Here is a 22,162-nt window from a genome sequence, read left to right as displayed (position 1 = left end):
CCTCAATTGACCCGGCAACCTGCGATGCTGTCTATGAGCTGATTATTGAGAAGCGAATATTCACAAAAAAGATAGCCCAGATACTTCACATCTCAAGGAAGCGTGATGGGTTTATTGTCACCAATATCCTAGACATGCGCAAGCTTTCAGCGAAGTGGGTGCCGAAATGTTTGAACAGTGATCAGAAGAAGGAACGAGTTGAAGCATCCAAAGCCGTTTTGGCCCATTTTGAAGCTGCACAGGACTTTTTGGCTAGGTTAGTGACTGAGGATGAAACCTGGCTTCACATCTATAATCCTGAAACCAAGGAACAGTCAAAGGGCTGGCACCACAGCAGGTCCCCGCGGCCAAAGTTGTTCTGAACCCAGAAATTGGCCAAAAAAGTAATGGCGTCGGTTTTCTGGGTCAAAGATGGTATTTTGTTGGTGGACTACCTACCTCAGGGCTCTAGTATCAGCGGACAGTATTATGCCAACCTCCTGGACCAGCTGAAGGAGGCAATGAGGATGAACGCTGTGGAAAGTTGACCAAAGGGATCCTTTTTTAGCAGGACAATGCACCTGCCCACACGTTGCGGCTGCCAAATTAAACATCCTGGGTTTCCAATTGGTCCACCATCCCCCCCTACTCACCTGACCTGGTCCCTTTGGACTATTATCTGTTCCCAAATTTGAAGAAACACCTGAAGGGGCAACGTTTTGAGGACATTTCTGACATCAAAGATACTGCTGAGAGCTGGTTTGCAGCCCAACCAAAGGACTTTAATTTGAAGGATCTAGAAAAGCTGCAACTACGCTGTACCCAGTGCATGAGTCTCAGGGGGGAATATGTTTAATAAATATGTTATTTCATAACTCTGGCTCTCTTCTTTCTGGGCAAAGCCAGGAACATCTCAGCACCCCTCGTAGATATGCTTAATTGGGAAGAATTTATTGGAAAAAAAAAGTTTCTCTACTGGATTTTTGCTGATGGATTCCAGTGACAATTATGCAATGTTGTAGACACACGATGCTATTTGACTGAAAGATCTGATTAACTGAAAAAAAGAAGTCGGCAATTACTTTAAATTTCTTCTACTAATTTATGGTGACAGTTGCATAGCTGGTAACATTACTAGAGAATCCAGTTGGACACGTTCCTGTAGTGAGAAAAAATGGTGGTGTGAATTGCGTCAACCTGTGAACTGCCCCCCTGCCTGGCTTGGGACATTCCACAGGACATGGGTTCATGGGACAGTCTGAAAAATTGGCAGGTTGTCTTGAATAAAGAAAGATACTTGGCAACTACGCAATAGGGCTTATGCCACATGGCAGTGCGGCCTGCAAAACTGTCATTAAAATGTACAGTCCTCTACAGTGCATTACTTAATATGCTAAAAGGTATGAAAATCAATATTATATTCTAGTAATTAAAGAATTTTTTTAACCAAAGACATCCCAACGTACGACTATATACAGACATGAATGTAAGGGCCTTACCACATCTCCAGTTTCATTCCTTGCAACCACCCAGCTGTGGCTGTCATTGCTGACCATCACTCTGAAAGACGTCACCCAGTCACTCCTATGAAGAAAATACATTTAGTGAATTCTAACATCTAACACATTCACAACTAGTGAATATACAAAGCTGCTGTAATAGTCACCTGGAAAACCTGGAGTGCAATAAAAATGTCAGCTCTACCTTTGCTCCAGTTTTTATTTTTAATTGCCAGTATAGGCTTATTCCCACCAGTGCATTGTGATAAAACATGCCTTTGCACGAGGAAACGTGTTAATTACTGCTACACGTATCACATGTGTTGGTGCTCTACATTGCTATTCATTATTATAACACTACAAATGCAATGCAAAGTACTGCATTCCAATCCACTACCATACGCCTCTGTCTGCTGCACTTTTGTTTAATTTAATATTTTTTTTTTTTTCTGTGTTTTTATTCATTGGGCAGCTTATTTGAATTATTAGATTGTCCTAATGATACACTCATCAATAGGCAAGTCAATGTGCATGCTTTTTTAAAAAAAATGGACAGCACAGTGTGAATGGGGCCCAAGTGTATGGCTGATTCTGTGTTTCATATAATATGAAAGATCTATTTACTTGAAAAGGAACAACCTGCAAAGAATGTTTTGTTGGTAAGAAGCAGATAGAAGAATTCTAAAATTATAGATCTGTAGATGGATTTTGAACCCGTTTGGTAACCAGGAAAGTATTGTTATAAGGAAATCCATACTGGGACAATCCAAAGGTTTGCTGGCTGATAAAAATAGCAAATATCTGGCTGCCCTGTTTTATTCGAGCGGTAAATTCGGGCAGAGAGAAATGACTTCCCAAGCCTTTGGCCCAATCCACTGTGTTGGTTCCTAATGAAGCAGAATTTTACCATACAACAATGGGCAGCATTGGGCGATAATTTGCCACCCACAAACACCCCATTCATTTTTTTTGGGTGGCCACAAGTAAGACACTGCATCTCAACTGCAGGAAGGTTCACAGGTGGTAACTACTATGTATCCTAAATGATTGGTCTTTGGTAAAATATCACTTTCCATACTTTTTTTGCATCTCAGCACTGACCTCAGCGGTAATCTCCAACAGTGACAATGTTCTAACACAATTGGGAGCTAACAGGAAAAGCCTAAACAAGATCACTTATAACAACTTCTCCAAGTATTATTTGGATTATTAAACATTGAAAAAAGAATTAAAACAATTTTTAAAAATTAAATAACATTATTATGAGATATTAGTGATTGGGTTTAGATGTACTTTGGTCATTTAATAAATGTGTGTCTTATAAGGTTCATGTTAAAAAAAAAAATAGTATTGCAAATGAAAGTGTTTCCTCATCTTTATTCTCAATTCAGATTTCCAGTGAATGCCAATACAATCGGTGTTTGTGAATGATTTGTAAAATCCTGGAAGGAATACCACCAGGAAACAGATTCCAGCTGTTGCACGTTCTATGGTGCAGCTGTGGAAATCCAGCACCCAATAAAAGGGTTGTTCAGCAGAAAGCAAAATATTAACATCAGATTTGTGGCCAGATTTGTGGAAAGAACACATAAGCAATAGTCCCAGCTAGCAACGACAACAGCAAAGCTTTTGGTATTCCAATATTGTTAACAGATTCCTGGTATTAGAAATACACTGAGGATGCCATTGTCGACCTTCTATACATGTATATCATCTTGCTTGGTTTAAAATCATTTTGAGTATATCTGTGTAGGGTCTCACTTGTCCAAGTCATGGTTCATTTGTAACACTTAGTGACTTTTACTTTTAGTTCCCTTATTCTGAAAAACTTTTTGCCATTAATGCCTTTTTAGCTCTAATAGGGGTCAGGAATGTGGCCACAGTGCAGCACAGGCTGGTGGGGTTGTGTGATGTCTCACTCATGGTGTGTCAGCTATGGAGGAAACTAACTTTGTTGATTTATTTATTATGTTTTGATGTGTGACCTGTAGACCAGAGGCTTTGTAGAGTTTTGGACAAACACTTGGAGATAAAACCTACTATTATTACACTAATTTGTCATTTGCCTTTTGTATATCTTGGTTGACTTATGCTGGAGGCTCCTTGCTGTGAGAACCTGCTGCTTGGTCAAAAGGCTGAACACTGATAAAATGTTATAAAGAAACATGGTTTGCCTATTTGGGGACCCATTAGAAGTCACCCTGTTCACCAAGAATTGACATAAGTGGCTCATACAAGCAGGTATTTTATTCTTTTATGCCATGGACTTGCCACCCAAAGCCTTTCCAAATTCTGTTTGATTACTGTCCATATTCACAACCATTTCCTCTCCAAGGGAGCCAGGAAAACATTGCCCGCAGTAAAGCATTTCTTTTCCACAAACCTTGCCCAGTGCAATAGACATGAAAATGTGTGTAAATGTAAAACAGACCTGCTCCGTGTATGGGCATTCAAAGAAAATCAGCACAAGGATGCAGATATCCTCACCTTGACATGATGCACTCCAAGTGCTTAGGTATAAGGATCCTATGAGTAAGCACTTTGGTGTTAACCATGTTAAGGTCCTTTTTTCATCCTTTTTAAATAAACATACAGCGAGCAGTTTGTTTAGTGCTTTGCAGAATGAAAGTGAAGGACAAACCTGCCTAGACTGATCCGGGGTTTCCATGGGTGATGCATGGTTTGCCACCTCCACTAAGCCTGTCCCCTCAAACTACATGCACATGGAGTTTGTTCCTGAAATTTATTAGAGCTGAGGAAGCTACTGGAAACATTACAAAACAATCTGGCCAATGGTGACTTACTACCAACATGTCATTTGGTTATAAATAAATCATGCAATCTGCCAGTATTTTCTCTTTGCATTAAAGTAATTCTGCAATCAGATATATACGTGTGCAGCCATTTCTGACCTTCCCTTTCAAATAAAGTCTTATGTTGGCATAAAAACAGAAGCCTTGCACCAATATAGTGTCATATCTAGAAGTAGTAATAATTCATGAGGTATCAGCCTATAAAGAGATTGCTGCATGGACGGTAAAGCGATGAATCACGAAGAGATGGGCATAAGACAAGCTTGTCTATCACTTGGACCCCAACAACCTTCTCGTTCCAGGCAGACCACAAGCTCAGCTCTGATTCCAGGAACACAACCAACTGTGTGTGTGTGTTTTCTCATTTGTGTGTCACATCTCTAGTCTGTTGTAAAGAAACAGCTGGTGCCTTGTAAATAGAACAAGTGAGAGAGACAGATACCTCCTCCGCGACACCTGTTCTCGCCTATGTGCCTATCTCACCACGCACAGAGAATGTGAGGCAAACCCTAAAATCAGCAGAAAAAGGGTTAAGGTCAGAGGAGTCAGGAGGATCTCCTTGGACTTCAGGGATTTACCTAATTGAAGAGGAAATTAATAGACAGTTGTGTAGCATTGCTGAACCTGTAAAACAACAGCTTGCACGTCTTATTGGTAAGAAGCAGAATAAATCTAGAATTACAGATTTGTAGGTGAATTAAAAGACAGTTCTAGAACTATGCAGCATTGTTATATAGGAAAACAAATCTGTGCTGAGAGCAATGCAAAGGTTGCTTAGTGCTGAAAACAGAAAACACCTGGCTGCTGCAAACTTCATTATGTGAGATTAGGACAGGTGGCAGGGACATACTGGGTGGCTCCTGGCATTTGGAACCTTGCCAGCCACTCGGCACCCACTGTGTTGGTTCCTAATAAATCATCATTTATTATAAAAAAACGGGCAGCATTCATTGATACTGAACCACCCACTACCATCCACATTCTTTCCCTTTGGGTGAATGTGGGTAGGACATTACATGTAGGATTTCAACTACATTCTAGTTTTACAGGACAACCACCCCACAACCTTATTGCTCGTCTGAACTTAACCTAACCTGGAACAAGTTTGTAATTTGGCAAAGCTGCTGTTTATTTTTGAGAAATTATTAAAGACACTGGGCCGCAACATTTGCAGAAAGAAGGTTCAGCAGTGGCAATCCATCTACTATTGCTCACTAAATGCCTATTATACACTGCCTGTCCATAAAATATTTCAATATTTCATTGGACCACCCTTGGTTTTGATTATGGCACACATTTTCTGTGGTATAGTTTTTATAGGCTTATGCAATATCACAACATTTATTTCCACCCAAAGTTGTATTACCTTTTTCACCAAGAACTTGTCCTGATGATGGGGGAGTGCTGTGTAAAGAGTTCTAAAGCACAACCCAAAGAATCTCAATGGGGTTAAGGTCTGGACTTTTGGCCAATCCATGTGTGAAAATGTCTCATGCTTCCCGAACCTCTCTTGGCATTGTCATCTTGGAATACGTCAGTGCCATCAGGGAAGAAAAAAGCCCTGGTCATTCAGTATCTTCAGGTAGCCAGCTGACCTCATTTTTTGGGCATATAAGGTTGCTGGACTTGACCAAATGAAGTCACCCTGGATCATAACATCCCAACCCAGAATATTGCACTTCAGACACCCCTGAATATGACACAGCTCCCTTGGAGAGATCCAGCTTGGGGACTTTTTTGACAGGCAATATTAATGGGAATTACAGCATATGACACCTTATATTACGCACAACTGCTGCCGCAAAGGTGAGATCCGACTTGTTCTCACACTGCCTCAGGCTCTGACCTGCTCTCTCTACACTAAACTTTTCACTTAATATTAAATAATTACAGTTCCCGAAACTAAAGATAAAAATGGTCACTTTAATACAGATCTGTGAGAGATCACAGACCAGAAATGAGCTAAGACAATGAAAGTAAGTGAAAATACCCTGACCCAGGATCAAAAATTCACTTTTCTTTCATCTCTAAATTTGGAATTGATAAACCTCTGTGTAGGCTAAAAGTAATTTTCTTTAAAGCACAGAAAAATGATTTTCTGCTTTCTTCAAGTACATGGAAACCCAATGAATGGGAGGAAGTTCTCTCCATGGATGTGCTGTATCTTAACATTAGGGCCACATGATAAGACATCAAGGCCGGGGGACCAAAGAACAGCATTTGGGGGAACATAACAGGAGCTTGTGATTTCTGGCGCTGCGTTTGGTATAGAAATTGTGTTCACAAGGAAAATTGCATCTAATCTTCAGCATCCACATCCAAAGTTATCTGTGTGAGTTAAATCCAAGAAGGAGCAGAAATTGTGTGATAAAGCACAGAGCTGTGAAAGGAATGACAAGGTGCGAAGCAGCAGGAGGAGACAGGATCAGGCAACAGATTTATTTTGTTTCTAATAACCAAGCTATGCTAATCTGTGCTCATTTATTTCCTTCATATATGTAATAAACAATGCTTTAATAAATAGTAAGAATATAGAAAGAAAAGCCATTTTTGAGGTAGATAGAAAGGGAAGACAAACATAAAGGACTTTTTCAATGCAAAAAGAAATGATGCTGTGTAAAGTCATATAACTAATTGTAAAAAAAGTCAATCATAAGCATTTCCATTATTGTAGGTAATAATTAGTACAACTATGGTTCTTTGTTAAAATGAAAGATACTTATACATAATATATATTACTATATGTTTTATCTATTTTTTTATAAAAAAGTTGAATATGTGTCCATATATTGTAGATGTCCTGAAGAAGCGGTGACATTCGCCGCGCAACGCGTCGACCGATTTAACACCACTGTTGTTGGTGTCTACACAGGAGATTGGATGCACTGTGTGAAGAATTTTTTTTGCAGCTGCTACTATCATTGTTGTTGGTTTTTTGTACTTGAATAAAGGTTTTATTAGTTTATACTGGATTCCATTTGGCCTTAAAAGTCCCACTATTATGTGTTTTTGTTCGAAATATAATTAATCGTAACAAGATTTCAGATTGCTATAAATGAATAGAATAAATTCTCAATAGTTACTAATATGAATACTATAGTCAGACCACTAGTTTTGATGCTAGGGGAGAAGATGATAAGACAGAACAGGGTTCATGGTTGGGGTGTTAGGGTTGAGGTTATGTCAAGTAAGAGAAAGTTAATTGTTGGAAATTTGGGTTTAAGAATAACTAAAACCTTAACTCTTATTTTAATTTTGCATTGAATAGAAAGGTATTGCGCCACATTCAAGAGATTTCCTTTCAATTTCCGTCCGTTAAGAAGAATAGTAAGTGAGGAGAGTAACTTATGAATTTTAATCACCATGAGCAATTCATCAGAATCACATTTCTGGTTCTTTCTGTTTTATATTTTATTATAAATAACCCCTAATTGTCCAGAAAATAACATTTTTGATCGGCATATTCATATCTACATGCAATACACAATACAGTAATTTAAAGCAAGGAACCCTTAGCCAATATAAAACAAATGAATTATTAGAGAGAACTCATTTGCTTGTACAAATTCTACTGGATCAACGCATGTCCACCTAAAAGTCCACCCTGAAGATGGCATCCATCTGTATAGCAGAAGAGTCAGCGTGCAGACCCATGTACAGACCCAACCCTCTCCCAGTTGGTTTTTGTATTTTCAAGCTAATGCTTATTTGCATTATGATTATTGCTCTGAAAAAAAAAGATAAGTTACTAAAAATCACCATTAATATATTATTATAATCCAAGTGTCAGCAATTTGGAAACAGGAGCAGACAATTGTCTTGGTATGAGAAGGATGTGGGGTGGCTGCAAATCATCAGAATGACCTCTGAATATTTTTTCTGAAGAATTAACTACAGCAAATGGAAACCTTATTGCTATTAATTACTAAACTTTGCACTGAATCAGCAAACCAGATTCTGACTCTACCAGGACAGCAAAGTTCCTCGTACAAACACCAATGGCAGGCAGAAGAACACAGAGGCTGCATGTACACATGTGTTGTGGATGTATAGCTTTTAACACATAGGTATAAGTGTGGGGGGTGCACATCCATTTATTTTGAATGGCACCCCAATATACATTCATGGAGCAACAGGTATAGCACACCAAATGCACAGATGTTAAAATTCTGGTATAACAATGCTTAATGCACTGTAGTGCATTCACAGCCAATTCAAAATGAACAGGTTGTACTAACACAACAATTATGTTAACAAAGCATAACAATTGTGAAAGGTACTGAATGTTACAACTCAAATTTCCTTCTATCCAGACTAGAAGAGTTATTTAAAGAAAAAATATATTATTTGAATTACAGTAATCAACATCAAGCAAACAGAATACTTCACCTATCTGGCATCAATAAAATGAAATCTGAATATTTTGGGTTACTGCACTTTACACAAAAGCACTTCTCTTCAATGTTGTACCCATTAATCCCCCCAGATTACAAGAAAAGAGGAAACTTTTACTGCAGCCAAAACATCAGATGTAAAGCTCAGCTATAAATCACAACCATTTCACAAGAAAGCTATAAAACCCAAGGCTATAAAATTCACGCTGCAAATGGAAAAAAAGACATCAGGGCATTTAACAATCACTATACGTTTGGAAAGTTGGTAACACTACTAATGGAATTCTATTTTACAACTGTTACAAATTCCGCTTCTAGAAGTCAATCATTTGTTGTTAAATAATCCTTACTTTTAAATTGGAATTGGATTAATATTTAGGTCTGATATTGAAAACTTAAGTAAAAGTGGAGCTAATGTTTCCAACAACCAAAGGAGGAATTTAGTCACTGAGGACTAAATTTAACATAAACTTCAGTAAACCAATAATATTAATGTTAAAGCTAAATCGGTGCATGAGCCAACAATGTCTAACTACATAATGCATGTGTATTCTTACTTCTGTATTGACGTGCCTTATTTATCTCTTCTATATCCATAATATAATGTAAAGTTGTACCTCTTTGCGAGAAGCTTCCTGTAATCAAGACCAGTCACTGCTGCTTTAATTTGTGCAGGGTGAATGGTCTTGTATCCGCCCCCCTGTATTTATTTGCAGGAAGCCTATAGAAAGTGAGCCTGCTGGGTCCTTCCCATAGCTCTGCTCTCCATACAAGTTATGTGCAGAATAGTGATAATGCCACTACTACTAATCTATGGTAATAACTAGTTTTGCATAGGCACAGTAGATATATATATTTTTGTGGCTATTTAGGAAATAATTTGAATTAATGTTTTTGTGTCCAGAGTTTAGTTTTAACTTTACATGCAAAATATGAGTTTAAAGAGGACTATCGCAAAAGGGATGAAAAAACTCAACATGTTATCCTATGTTAACTATTAGAATTCAGCAGGCTAATCTTTAGCAGGTTTCCATTTACTAAGTAGTTTGACTTTACTATGTTTGTTAAAGAGGTTTTTACATTTGCTGCATGTGGTCTCTGAGTTCATGCTGATAAGAGACACTGCCTACAAGCTCCAAATTAAACACAACAGCAGCTCATTTTTCCCTGTAAAAAGGATTAAATGGCATGGACAGGGTAATTGTAAGTAATTGTGTAGCTGCAGATTTGCAGCATTTTATTTGCGATCCAGGCCGGGAGCCTCCTGGAAGGAATGGATGGACCAGACACCCCATTTGCAGGCCAGAAATTGGTAGAGGCTCTGGTGCACCTGGCCAATGATAATAAAAAGGCACCTGCTTTTCAATCGGGAGGGGGAATTGCAGACTGAGGCCAGGTGGCTCAGATGAACAGGCTGTGGGTAACCTGTGTGAAGGAGATCCCAGGAGGTCTCCCAAAATTAAGGTCTGAAGGACAAACAGAGCGAGCCAGGAGGAAGAAAATTGTGTTTTCTAGTCGTGCTGTGACGACTTTGATCCCCTGTGACGATTTTGCTTATTTTTGTTGCTGTGTTGACCAATAAAGGTGGGCAGAGCACCCTGAATTTCCTCTCTGCAGTAAGTTGAAGTTAATTTCCCACTCAAGGTATAGATTTATTTCCCAAACCAGTGTAGACTTAATAAGGGTCATATATACATTTTCAATCTTAGAGTTTGACGTATCACGCACTCTATGTACAGCACCAACTATACAGCTCAGAAGGATGACGTGTACTGCAAGTGAAATTGAAGCAAATGAGGGTTGCACAGGAAATTGAAATTCACAGTGTATGGAAGAGGCAGTAAATGGTGTGCCTTGGGAAAATTTTGCACAGAATAGGGCTGAAGTACAGTGGCTAGAGAGGGCTAAGTAAAAATCTAAAATAGTCATGTAGAAATCCAAAGTATTTGGTTAATCTAATAGGTTAAAAAAACAAAGGGTTGATACTTGATAACAGTATTGGGTTTGGTGTGTGCTGGGTACAATGTGGTACCATAGGCTATGTATTTTGGGTATGGTATGTGGTCCCCATACGTTACCATTCCATCCATGCCCCCTAATTGCTCAATTAAGACTTTGGGGCAACTCCTCAACCTCTTGTCTTGACTACAACCTTTATGTATTGCCTCTCGGCGACACAATGGGGCTGTTGTGATTGTAATTGTGACCTGCATGTCTTTTAATTAAAAATGTTGGAGTTCTGAATGCCATAACATATCAAAGTCCTTATAATTTCTAACTACAATACTGCAAATTATGACAACTTCAACATCTTCGTCCCTAATTATGTCATGCCTTTTCTTTTATTTGTTTCTTCTTCTATACTATAAGCTTTTATGATAATAGGTAAAAAAGTGTACAAATTCCTCTATCATTCTATTTGCAAGGCCACATCCCTAATACAAGCTATACTTCAAACAAAAACACACAATAGTGGGACTTTTAAGGCCAATTAGAATCCGGTATAAACCAATAAAACCTTTATTCAAGTACAAAATAGCAACAATGATGGGAGCAGCTGCATAAATTTTTTTTTTTTGTATACATAGTACATCCAATCTCCTGTGATGTTAACAGAACAAACAAGAGTGGTGTTAAAACAGTCGACACGTTTCACGGCAAATGTGACCGCTTCTTCAGGACATGTCAGGAGATCTACAATGATGAAAACGCTCATGATTGTCCATACAGCTTTCCGCACATGATGTAAAAACAAGCAATGGAAGGCAGCAAGGAACACAGGCGGCCCCATAAAAATCCTATCAAATTCCCATGTTTTCAACAAATGAAAAGCTAGTAACCCAGATACGAAAACTATTATCATTGGATGTAAGAAGCCTTCTATTATTAATTACAGTATATCAGAGATAGAGTTTAATGTCACACATAGGAAGAGAAGCCACATGTGTAAAATTATTTTTATTACATATTTCTGTGGGTTTTATTGTTCTTGCTATAACACACCAAATCCTTCCTCACTATATACAGCCCTATATACAAATTGTATATATACACTTTGTAATGTATGTGTTGTTAACCAATTCACGACTGTCTATTCCCATGCAGAATGGGGTTCACCATGGTATTTGATACAAGTAGAATATTTAGATTATAGTGCTTGTAATGGGCTTTTGTATACTATTGAACCCAAAGCAAAGGCATAACCGTTGAAACAATAGTCTAATCTGAGTCCCGCTGGAACAGTGAAACTAATGGGGCCAAGAACGGGAGAATTCAGGAAAATAAGATGAGATGTGGGACAGCGGTGCAATCATTATTTTTTTTTAGGCTCCAGCTGAAGTCAATGGATCTTGGCAGTAAGTCCCAGAAGTAGAACTATTCTAATCTGTGGATGGATTCACTATTCTCTGCTTGCCATAGAACAGCCCGAGGCAGGACAGTAACAGGTATATTTATAGAGGAATGTGAAAGGAGAAAAAAATGGTTACTATTCCTACCTGCAAAGGGCATAATTAGGGAATAAATAATAATTAGCACGGTAGCCATAGAAACTGCTGTTTGATGTAGGAGAATTATCTGGTTTGCTTCATTCTCTGCACTTCTAAAAGAAAAGGATTGCATACTCACAGCCACAGCGAGTTCCGGCCTTGCGTGATGACCCCTGTAAACTTGGTAAGTCTTCTTGCGTCCACTTCTAGCCATTGCTGCAGATCATTTCTTCCTGCGCACCAAGCACCATCGAACAGATCATTCTCATTCACCCCTGCCTGGGCAAAAAGAGCACATTTAGAGTTAGCAGTGTTTAAACTTATTATCAAAGCTAATACTGTACCAAAGCCAACCTAGGACAAAAGATGTAATTATACAATGCACTTCATTCCTCCTATTTTACCTGTGAATTATTGAGTATGTAAAGTGTTGCTACATAATCTAAGTATTGGGAAAAAGAGGAGTTTCTGGGTTTTTCCATGTATAGACAGTTTTCACTCATCGTGAGATTCAAATATTTTTCTGGGAAAGTGGAACATCTGCTCATGCAATAAAGACATCAACACTTCCTCCAAAAAATCCAGAGGTTTAGTAGGGATATCCAACAACTGCAATGTACAGATGTGGCCTTATGTTCCCACTAAACACAGGTCTGCATGTTTGTATAGTAAAAGTCATGGAGCACCCTTATTGGCTGCTCATTGCCTATGGCATGATATTAATGCCCACCACTTAGCCTGCACCATTCCCCAACTGCACCCCGAGCTTCACCAGGGCCAGCTACAAAGACAAATTATGTGCCCTAATTGTATTTTTATTATTTTAGATTCTATGTTATTACTAGTCTAACATCTAAATTTAAAAAAATATATATATCAAACAGGTATATGACCAGTGTAATTCATATTGGATGCCCCAAATTTTTATATACCAGCTATACCAGGGGTGGGCAAACTTTTTGACTCAGGGGCCACAATGGGTTCTAAAATTTGGCAGAGGGACCAGGCCGGGATCAGATGGATGGAGCGCCGAGACGGGTGTCACTGAACGTCATGATGGCATAGCCCCCCCCCCCACTCTCCCATCGCAGATCTGAGCCTCTGAGTGGGTGGGTTGTTCTGCCCACTTCTCCAAGCCCGGGATTTGTACAGGGGACATGGTCAGTGGCTCTGGCCGGTGCGGCCCCCCAGCGGCTCGGGGGAGCACCGGCCAGAGGCGCGGACCGCAGATCTACTTCAGCGGAGCCGCTGAAGTAGAGAGAGAGGTCCACAGGCAGGATAAAAAAGCCTAATGGGCCGTATATAGCCGGGGGCCAAAGTTTGCCCAATGCCTGGTCTATACACAGGTCAGGGTTCTCTAAGGCTGGGAAAGTTTTTAGATTTGTTAGCAATATCTTAGCTGTCAACGTTTAGAAATAATTACTCACTTTGCAGCTAGATTGTATATTCGAGCTTCTTGGAAGACTGCAAATCACTATATATTAAACAAAGACATGTTTATTTTACTGGAAAGTGAACAATTATTTTCGGATTTTCATGCTGCTCTTCTTAGGAATTAATGTAAGAAGCCAAGAAAACATAATGATGAGAATTTAACATAACAAGCACAACTGATGAGTTTTATGGTAGAGCTGGCCAGAAAATTAAATTATTCCTAGGGATAGAACTTTCCAGGGACAAATCTTCAAATCCTGGGACATTTCTTCTATCCAAAGGGAAAATCATGAAGGTGAGCTACAATGGGGGACACCACGATTGAGAAAAGTACGAAATCTCCTTGTTTTTAATTCTTGGGGACACTTTATTGCATCTCTGGCTACTTTTACACTGACCATTCATGTTTTCAGCCAATTTCTCTCACTTTTCAGGGTGGTTACAGGGTGACATAATTTCCTCACTTTAAACTGAACTAAAAATGTATTTGAATTGTTATATGTGTTACATGAAAGTCTATTTACCTGATCACCAACTTTTGAGGTCCCCCAAAGCTGGGAATGTCACAATAAAAAAAGAAAGCTACAGCACCAGTGTACTAAACAAAACGTTTCCTGACCATCACATGACAATTTAGAGAGAACATAGCTGGAGTAAAACCAATTCCAGACTATGCATCCCAGGTTGCATTCAATTTCTTATCTCCATTATTCTATTATTTACCAGTGCAAAAAAGAGAAATTTACCTGGATATTGAGGCGTCCCCTGTGAGCTCCTAGACCATAACGTTTCACCGTAGAAGCATGAAGCTGAAAGTCTGTTACCTTTAAGGTCTCCAGCCCCAGAGGAGGACAACCTGTTGGAAGACCAAGAAATGGGGCCTGGTTATTACACATTTATATAGTGAATGTGTAGACTTCTATGGCATTACTGAATAATTGGCATTAAAAGGGCATTAAGTTGACCAAGCAACCTTCCAGTTCTAATATCCATTTATTCCATTCCAATTGGGCTGCATGTAGCCTAATTTGCCTATGGAAGCAAATTAAATAGGTATCGCTGGAATCCATTTAGAGGTACATGCTCTCTACCTTAGTTTATATTTGTCTAGAAGACAATAATGACCATCAGGGATGCCAGAGGTCCCTACTCTCATCAAACACAAGAAAATATTGTAACCTCTTTCTTCTTCTACCCTTCACACATTTCCACCTGTGTAGGTTCATAACAAGAACCATAAGCTGTTTGAAAATGTTTACTAGTACTCAAAGACCATTTGATGTTTGCCAAGGCAGTATGTCAATTTTCAGCCACTGAGAATAACAAATATGGTTGCAAATCATCATCAAAAACAAATCATTCTTTGTTCGGTTCCATTGTGTTGGTACGTTTTTTGTATTTTGTCTTTTGTATGTTATTTTACTTGCTTAAAATCAATAAAACTATAGTTTACAAAAAAACAAATCATTCTACCACCCATGAATTCGAACGAATTACAGAGTTTGGTCAATTGTGTTAGAGAAAGTTCTACCAGACTCAAAGCTATTTCAATGTAATTTTAAATAAAATGCCCACTTCTGTTGTATTAGTGTTGGATCAGGATAACCAATCATGAGAATCAACATTCTGGCCTTTTTTTAATATAGCACAGGTGTATTCTCCTATTTAAATAGAATTAAACTGTACTTTAAATTAAATGGCATTTCTAAACATCCCACTGATGAATATGGAATGTAATAATTAAGTTTAATTGAGAAATATTTCTTTTAAGCATTGCCAGCTATCTACAGGAACCCCAAATTATAGCCGATGCTTGATGTACTGGTACACTTCCTGTGGTGGCAGTTGTAAAATATGGCACTAATATGTATTTTTCCATAGCAGGTATGAAAGATTCATTGTCTTCCTGCAGCAGTCTGGCTTATTATAAAGCCACATATAATGAACGGAAAGCCGCAATTTTAATAGGAAAAGCCCCCGGCAGTGCTGGAAAGCCCTAGCACGGAGATCAGCCGCCAGGCTCATTCATGTTGTATAAGGCAGCCGACTTTTTCTAAAGAAAGGGTAAGATTTTCCATTTGCACATGAGCTGATATCAGCTTCAATCTAAAGTAAACTTGCAGTACTCACTGCAGCTACAAACAGAAGAAGTATTTATAAAGCTGTCTGAATTTGATAAGCAAAGAGAGGGATTGTGGAAGATTAAAGAGATGACAAGGTCATTAGTTGTTCCCTCCATCAAAGAATCACATAAAGCATGAAAGAGAATGGTGACTTTGCAGGATCTCATAGTTCAAAAGCGTTAATGTTCCCATCTGCTTTCCAGCATCTTAAATACCTGGGATATTAATAGTGTATAGAGAACAAGGATTAGAGGTCCTAGTAAGACAGCTTCAATAGAAATTTATAAGGAAAAAACTCTTTTTTATCAGTTATTATAAGGCCTGCACACTGTAACATTTTATTTCTTTTATTTATGCAGCATGTCCAATCCAGACATAAAACAAATAGTGTTTAAATACTAGTGATGTTTGGGTTTCCTAAGGCATTGGTACAAATTGAATTTATATAATGTTTGTCTATTGAAGAATATATTTAAAGTTGAAAAGTATGAAAGTTTGGTCACCTTTAAAATTCCAAATACCCTTGCTGTATTTGCAGAACTTATCTTTTATTTGCCACCATTTTTCTTCTATGAAATGACAGATGGACTTAAAACATTTCTATGCTGAGATGGATGACAATGTTTAAACAATCTTCCCCGTCTCTGCACCTTCACAATAAGATAACATATTACACAGAATGTCCTCTTCAGAGTAAGGAAACAGAAATACATTCTCACGAACTTTCTCTGACATCTTGCACTGTCTTCTCCTCGCTCTCTTCATAAACAAACTTCTCTGAGGTTTTCTTGTTTTTCTCTTTCTTCTTGCTACTGTTTTTGGCTGAAGGAAACAAGAAAGAGACAGTTATGTTATTACAATGTCCATTTGATTAAAATCTCATTATACAAGTCTGGGAGAGGTCACAAACACGACACAAAAAATCTTGCAGTCCCCATCAGTGCATAAATATATGTACTATAGTCATATGAAGTGTATTTTAATAAAATATGCAATGCTTTTGTCAGATGTCTGTGTCTTTGGGTTGATGTATACAGTATATGTGTTTATAAGAGATGAGTATGAAGCATTTCATAGGTCACGTTCCATCTGCATTTCTGATCTACAAGTAAACCCCATCAACTTCTGTCCTCATCACTTCTTCCCATACTGGGTGCCAAGAAATGTGTTAGCTACACTAATTCTTTATTAAACTTGTCCAACCTTAGTCACAAGCTCCCAAAGCCTACCCCAAACCATCATCTTCTATTCTCTAATCATAAAGTTCTCAGTATCCTAGATTGTAAGCTCTTCAAGGCAGGGTCCTCTTCTCCTCCTGTCTCAGCAATGGTACCTACACCAAATATGTTTTTGTAATGATAGAAAGTGAATTTTTTTTTTCCATTCCCTGCCTTTAATTGTATTATTACTGGTGAGCCTACTTGAATATGAATTTATGAGGGGGTGCTGAGAAGTTCATGGCTTGCCCCCTTCCAGGTGAAATAGAAAAATGAGTGTGGGGGCATATGACAGCCTAATATCTTAGTATGTAACGGTGCAAATATCAGGTCTTTGCGATTCTTAAAACTGTTATCTTTTAGTAAGAAGCTGTGATAGCAGAGGGACAAGCAAGTTTCACGTCATAGGAGTTGCGGGCCGTCACGAAGTTTTTGTTTCTTCAGGGAAAGTCAGCAAAGGACATTCACACTGAGATGTCACAAACACTGGGGGAGAAATGTCCTTCCTACAGCACTGTCAAAACCTGGATATCTCGTTTCAAGACTGGGCATTTCATCGTTAAAGATGAGGCCCACAGTGGGCGCCCCAACTTTAACTGACCCGGCAACCTGCGATGCTGTCCATGGACTGATTATTGAGGACCAGCGAATACCCTCAAAAAAGATAGCCCAGATACTTGACATGTCACGGGAGCATGTTGAGTTTGTTGTCACCACTATCCTAGACATGTGCAAGCTTTCAGCAAAGTGGGTGCCAAAATGTTTGAACAGTGATCAGAAGAAGGAACGAGTTGAAGCATCCAAAGCCGTTTTGGCCCATTTTGAAGCTGCACAGGACTTTTTGACTAGGTTAGTGACTGAGGATGAAACCTGGCTCTACATCTATGATCCTGAAACCAAGGAATAGTCAAAGGAATGGCGCCACAGCGGATCCCCACGGCCAAAGAAGTTCCAAACCCAGAAATCGGCCAAAAAAGACGGTATTCTGTTGGTGGACTACCTACCTCAGGGATCTAGTATCACCGGACAGTATTATGCTAACCTCCTGGACCAGCTGAAGGAGGCAATTAAGACGAAACGCCGTGGAAAATTGACCAAAGGGATCCTTTTTTTGCATGGTATTTCATAACTCTGGCTCTCTTCTTTCTGGGCAAAGCCAGGAACTTCTCAGCACCCCCTCGTATGTGCATTACCTTTCCTAGATCGAAGATGCTCACTCAGTTTAACCTTTTCTGCTTGTTTCCAAGTTGGACCACAAGTGGTGCCAAATTTCCAAATCAATGCCCTGGTGTGGTGCACTGTGGTTACCATTGTAAATATTTTGAATAGGCAGACATCTACAGGAACTTAATTTATAGGGTCTACAGGATGTACAACGCACAGGGAGAGAAAACATAAGCAAAAATATGGTCATTCATTACAAAGCCACTATTCATTGTATAGTCACCAAATTTGCTGAAGATTTGGTGACATGTCCCAAGTAATACAAAATTAAAAACCATGCAATTTTTCTGAAATGCAAAATTTAAATATAACCATATAGTCAGCAGAACATTTCATTTGCTGTTTTGATAAAGGTGATCACTGTAATTGCAAAACACATTATTGGTTTGGTGTGGAACAAAACTAAAAGGGATTTTCAAAGAACCATAAGTGCCAACTTCTTTGCTTTTTGGATTTGTAAAGTTTCACTCCATCATATGGCTTTTCTCCTCTTCTACTGTGTCCTTTTTGTATCTTTCTATCATTTTCCACCCCTATTTAATGTACAGCACTGTGTATTATGTTGGCGCTATATAAATACATTCTATGAATATTAATAATAATCACCTAGTTCCTGCAGTTAGTGCAGGATAGTATACAGAAGATTTATATTTGCATGCAAACTTCCCTATTTAATATCATATAACTAGGTGACAACCCCCCGAATATTAATTGTGCCACACCTCTATTGAAATGAGTGAGTACAATAACAGTGGAGGAATGAGGAAAAAAGAAGGGCTTAGAGTGGCGCATATGTGAAAAACATAATCATTTATTTCCAACCAGTTAACATAATTGTCAATATGTCAAAATTCTCAACATTAATTGTCATTAGCTTATTAACATCCTTTGTCAATAAACGCCTATAAACAAATAATGGAATATTTAGTCCCATGAATTTCAATCAGTCCCGACACATTTCGAGGTTCAACATTACATGTAGGAAATACAAAGGAATAAAAAGTAAGAAAGTAAAATTACGGAGGAGTTAAAAAAAGAGTGTCACGTGTGTTAGAGAAATACTAATTTATTTCCAATCAGTTATCATAATATTTATAATACGTTAATTATATCTGTGAAATGCGTTGGGACCCTTGAATATTTAATACCAAGGAACTGATGTTATTAAATTATTGAAATGGTTGTAATAAATATTTTCTTATGTTAACTGTATTACACTTACCTCTTCCTCACTAAAGCGCAGGCATCCCTCTCCTGCGCATGGGGGCAGGAAAAAGTCTGATTAGTAATGGATTTCCCCAGGTAGAAGAGTTGGGTTCGATCTGACCCAGGAAGTTTCTCCCTGACTTGTTCCTGAATATATTGCACACTGTAAGAAGTTCTCAGTGTGCAGTCAAATCAGATGAAGCAAATTCAGTAAAGGAGGGAGTCTGTACATCTGTGCAAGATGGTTGGTAAGGCTGGAGATGAGGTTTTAAGACAGGTTACAGTAGGGGAGGGTTTCTTAGGACTCTTACCAGCCTTTAGGTTTTGAATAGCACAGCAGCCCTTTTGGCAAATGCCAGAATTGCCAGTCCCGGCTGGTACACCAGTGTGCACACAAATTCCCAGAGCAGAGATACATTTGCCCGCCTTGTATAACGGTAGACGTACCATACCGGAGTCCGTGCACATTCCATTCCATGCAGGGCACCTGCTCAGTAGCACATCATCTGGATAACTTACTGCAATGTTGGCAGCTTCCATAGAGCTGTCATTAATCTGGGGAAAAGCTTTATTACTAAATTCCTTGTAGATATAATTTTACATTTTCTATCAGGCTGGGTTGACACGCTGCTACCAGCTTTGTCAGTCACACTCCTGCTTTGTGTGTTAAATATTATACACGCCTGGGGACTTCCATTTTTCTCTGTCACATGCTTTGTCACCAATAATGACTTCTTTATTAAAGACACATAGCTCTGAGCTGTATGGAATTATGAACTTACTCTCTTCTGTGCTGCGTATAAACGAACGGCAGCGATTTCACCAGTTTGATATAAGGAAACGGATGGAGGATGGATGGGAAGTGAACATTAATGTGTCAGGTCTGAAATAAAGGATAAAATAACTCAAAGTAGAACTAATAAAAAATATGTTCTTCAACACTTAATTATAAAAGCATCCACACTTACTGTTTTATTCTATTCCCCAGCAAAGTCCCATGAATACCTGGTGATGCTGCCAGCGAAGTCAAAGTATTGCAGATTCCTATAATGGTGTGGGAACAATTCTGCACTGCTTATGAATTCTGAGCTGAGTTGCCACTCTCATGTAAGCTGTTTTTATCTACACTATATTGGGATAACTAACATACAGGGGGCGTGGCTGTAGCCTGTCAATCAGCACCTAGACACACCTAGCCCCACCCACTGCTTTATGGATAGATAGCACCGCCTGTGTCACTGAATCCCTCCCACTGTGATCTGCAGTGTCTAGGAGGGGGAGTGTGTGAGACACAAAAGAGGATTTGGCTCAGTCAGGGAAGGTTAACAAAAATTTTAAATGAGTTTTGTCCATAACATTGTAACTGTACTATATTATGACTACTTCGTATAAGACAATTTTGTTTTTTTAGTAAAGGAGTTTAGACTGTTCACTTAGCAAATGATCAATTAGCAAGTTAGAATTCATTTGGCTTCGTAAATGTGGAGAGCATTCATTTTGTAAAGACTACCCAATTGTGTGGACGGAAATGATAGAGAATGCACATGATTGGACAGTTGAGGTCAGCAGACCTCATTCACTTTGCTAAGAGAAAATCCTTTTTTTTCTCAAATTTTTCACCCCCTAAGTTTTATATAAGGATTTTGGACAGCACAAAACTATTCCTATAAGGGAATGTTTGGATTGGCTTCCAGGTGGCGTCAGAAGGTTCCCACAGCTAGCAGGAAACAAATGACCCCAACTGCCCTTGTACTCTTTGGTGGGGCCAGGAGCTACTTACAGCGTCACATCCATGAGCATGCACAAGCCCTAAATCTGGTGCTAAAGGTTTGTATATTGTCTACTCATCTGATATTATACACTGAGTGATTGTTGTCACAGGAATGGTGTTACTGTCAGGACCATCAGGACCAACATTGCATTGTGATTGTGGCAGGTTCTTTCTCTAGGAGAAGAAAAGCTACCGTATGGGCAGAAGCAACATGCTGCTTCCAGGAACCCAACCCCATTGCAACCACAAAAACATGCACAGAATGAAAGCACGGCCCAGGCTGCAGTGAGATGGTGGTCAACCATAAGTCTGAACCGGGCCTATTGCAGCTATCGATAAGGACTGCTGAGTTGAAATGTTCCATCTCTCTGTTCTTGAGTTTAGATCCATTTGAAAATTCCTGGAACAACACTCCATGCTTGTGTTCCCTGTCTGAGCTACAATACAGTTCATGTGCAACAACAGTGTCATTGTAACTGTGTATTATCAGAGGAAAGTGATTTATAGCTTCTCAGTGAAAGCTTTGATGATGTGATAGGATTATATTAGAATGATTAGCCTTGTTCATCTGTCTTGTATTACGTGGCTTCTCACTGAGTGGATGATATTGGCTGGATGACGTGTGACTGCCTAGGCTGAGGCTCAGTAGTTTTTGGCTGGGATTGTAGACTGGAAATGGATAGAGAATTAACTGTCCAGAACATGAAACTTCAATGCAGCCTAACATGCCAACAAAATGACAGAAGCTGTCAGCTTAGTACATCCTCTTCATCTGTCCTTCTGGATGCATCAGTGGTAATGGTGCTGCCTCATTATGTGCGCTTCTGCAGAGCCCACACTATGATGGTGAGTGAGATGGGCCCACACTATGATGGTGAGTGAGATGGGCCCATACTATAATGGTGAGTGAGATGGGCCCACACTATGATGGTGAGTGAGATGGGCCCACACTATGATGGTGAGTGAGATGGGCCCACACTATGATGGTGAGTGAGATGGGCCAACACCATGATG

General features: G+C 39.1%; 1 protein-coding gene across 1 annotated transcript in view; it reads right to left on the bottom strand.

Annotated features, from left to right (window-relative positions):
• Positions 1 to 22,162, bottom strand: part of CPXM2 (carboxypeptidase X, M14 family member 2) — a 57,020-nt gene that overhangs the window by 27,687 nt on the left and 7,171 nt on the right. Inside the window, exons 3-6 of the mRNA XM_072423864.1 lie at positions 16,454 to 16,552; positions 14,354 to 14,463; positions 12,313 to 12,452; positions 1,479 to 1,563 (exon numbers count right to left, since the gene is read on the bottom strand). Coding sequence (XP_072279965.1) covers positions 1,479 to 1,563; positions 12,313 to 12,452; positions 14,354 to 14,463; positions 16,454 to 16,552 — 434 coding nt within the window. The remainder of the gene's footprint in view (positions 1 to 1,478; positions 1,564 to 12,312; positions 12,453 to 14,353; positions 14,464 to 16,453; positions 16,553 to 22,162) is intronic.

The sequence above is a fragment of the Pyxicephalus adspersus genome, chromosome 10 (assembly GCF_032062135.1).
Source record: "Pyxicephalus adspersus chromosome 10, UCB_Pads_2.0, whole genome shotgun sequence".
Lineage (NCBI taxonomy): Eukaryota > Metazoa > Chordata > Amphibia > Anura > Pyxicephalidae > Pyxicephalus > Pyxicephalus adspersus.
The sequence above is the reverse complement of the archived record's forward strand: the minus strand, read 5'-3'. Positions and strand labels throughout refer to the sequence as shown.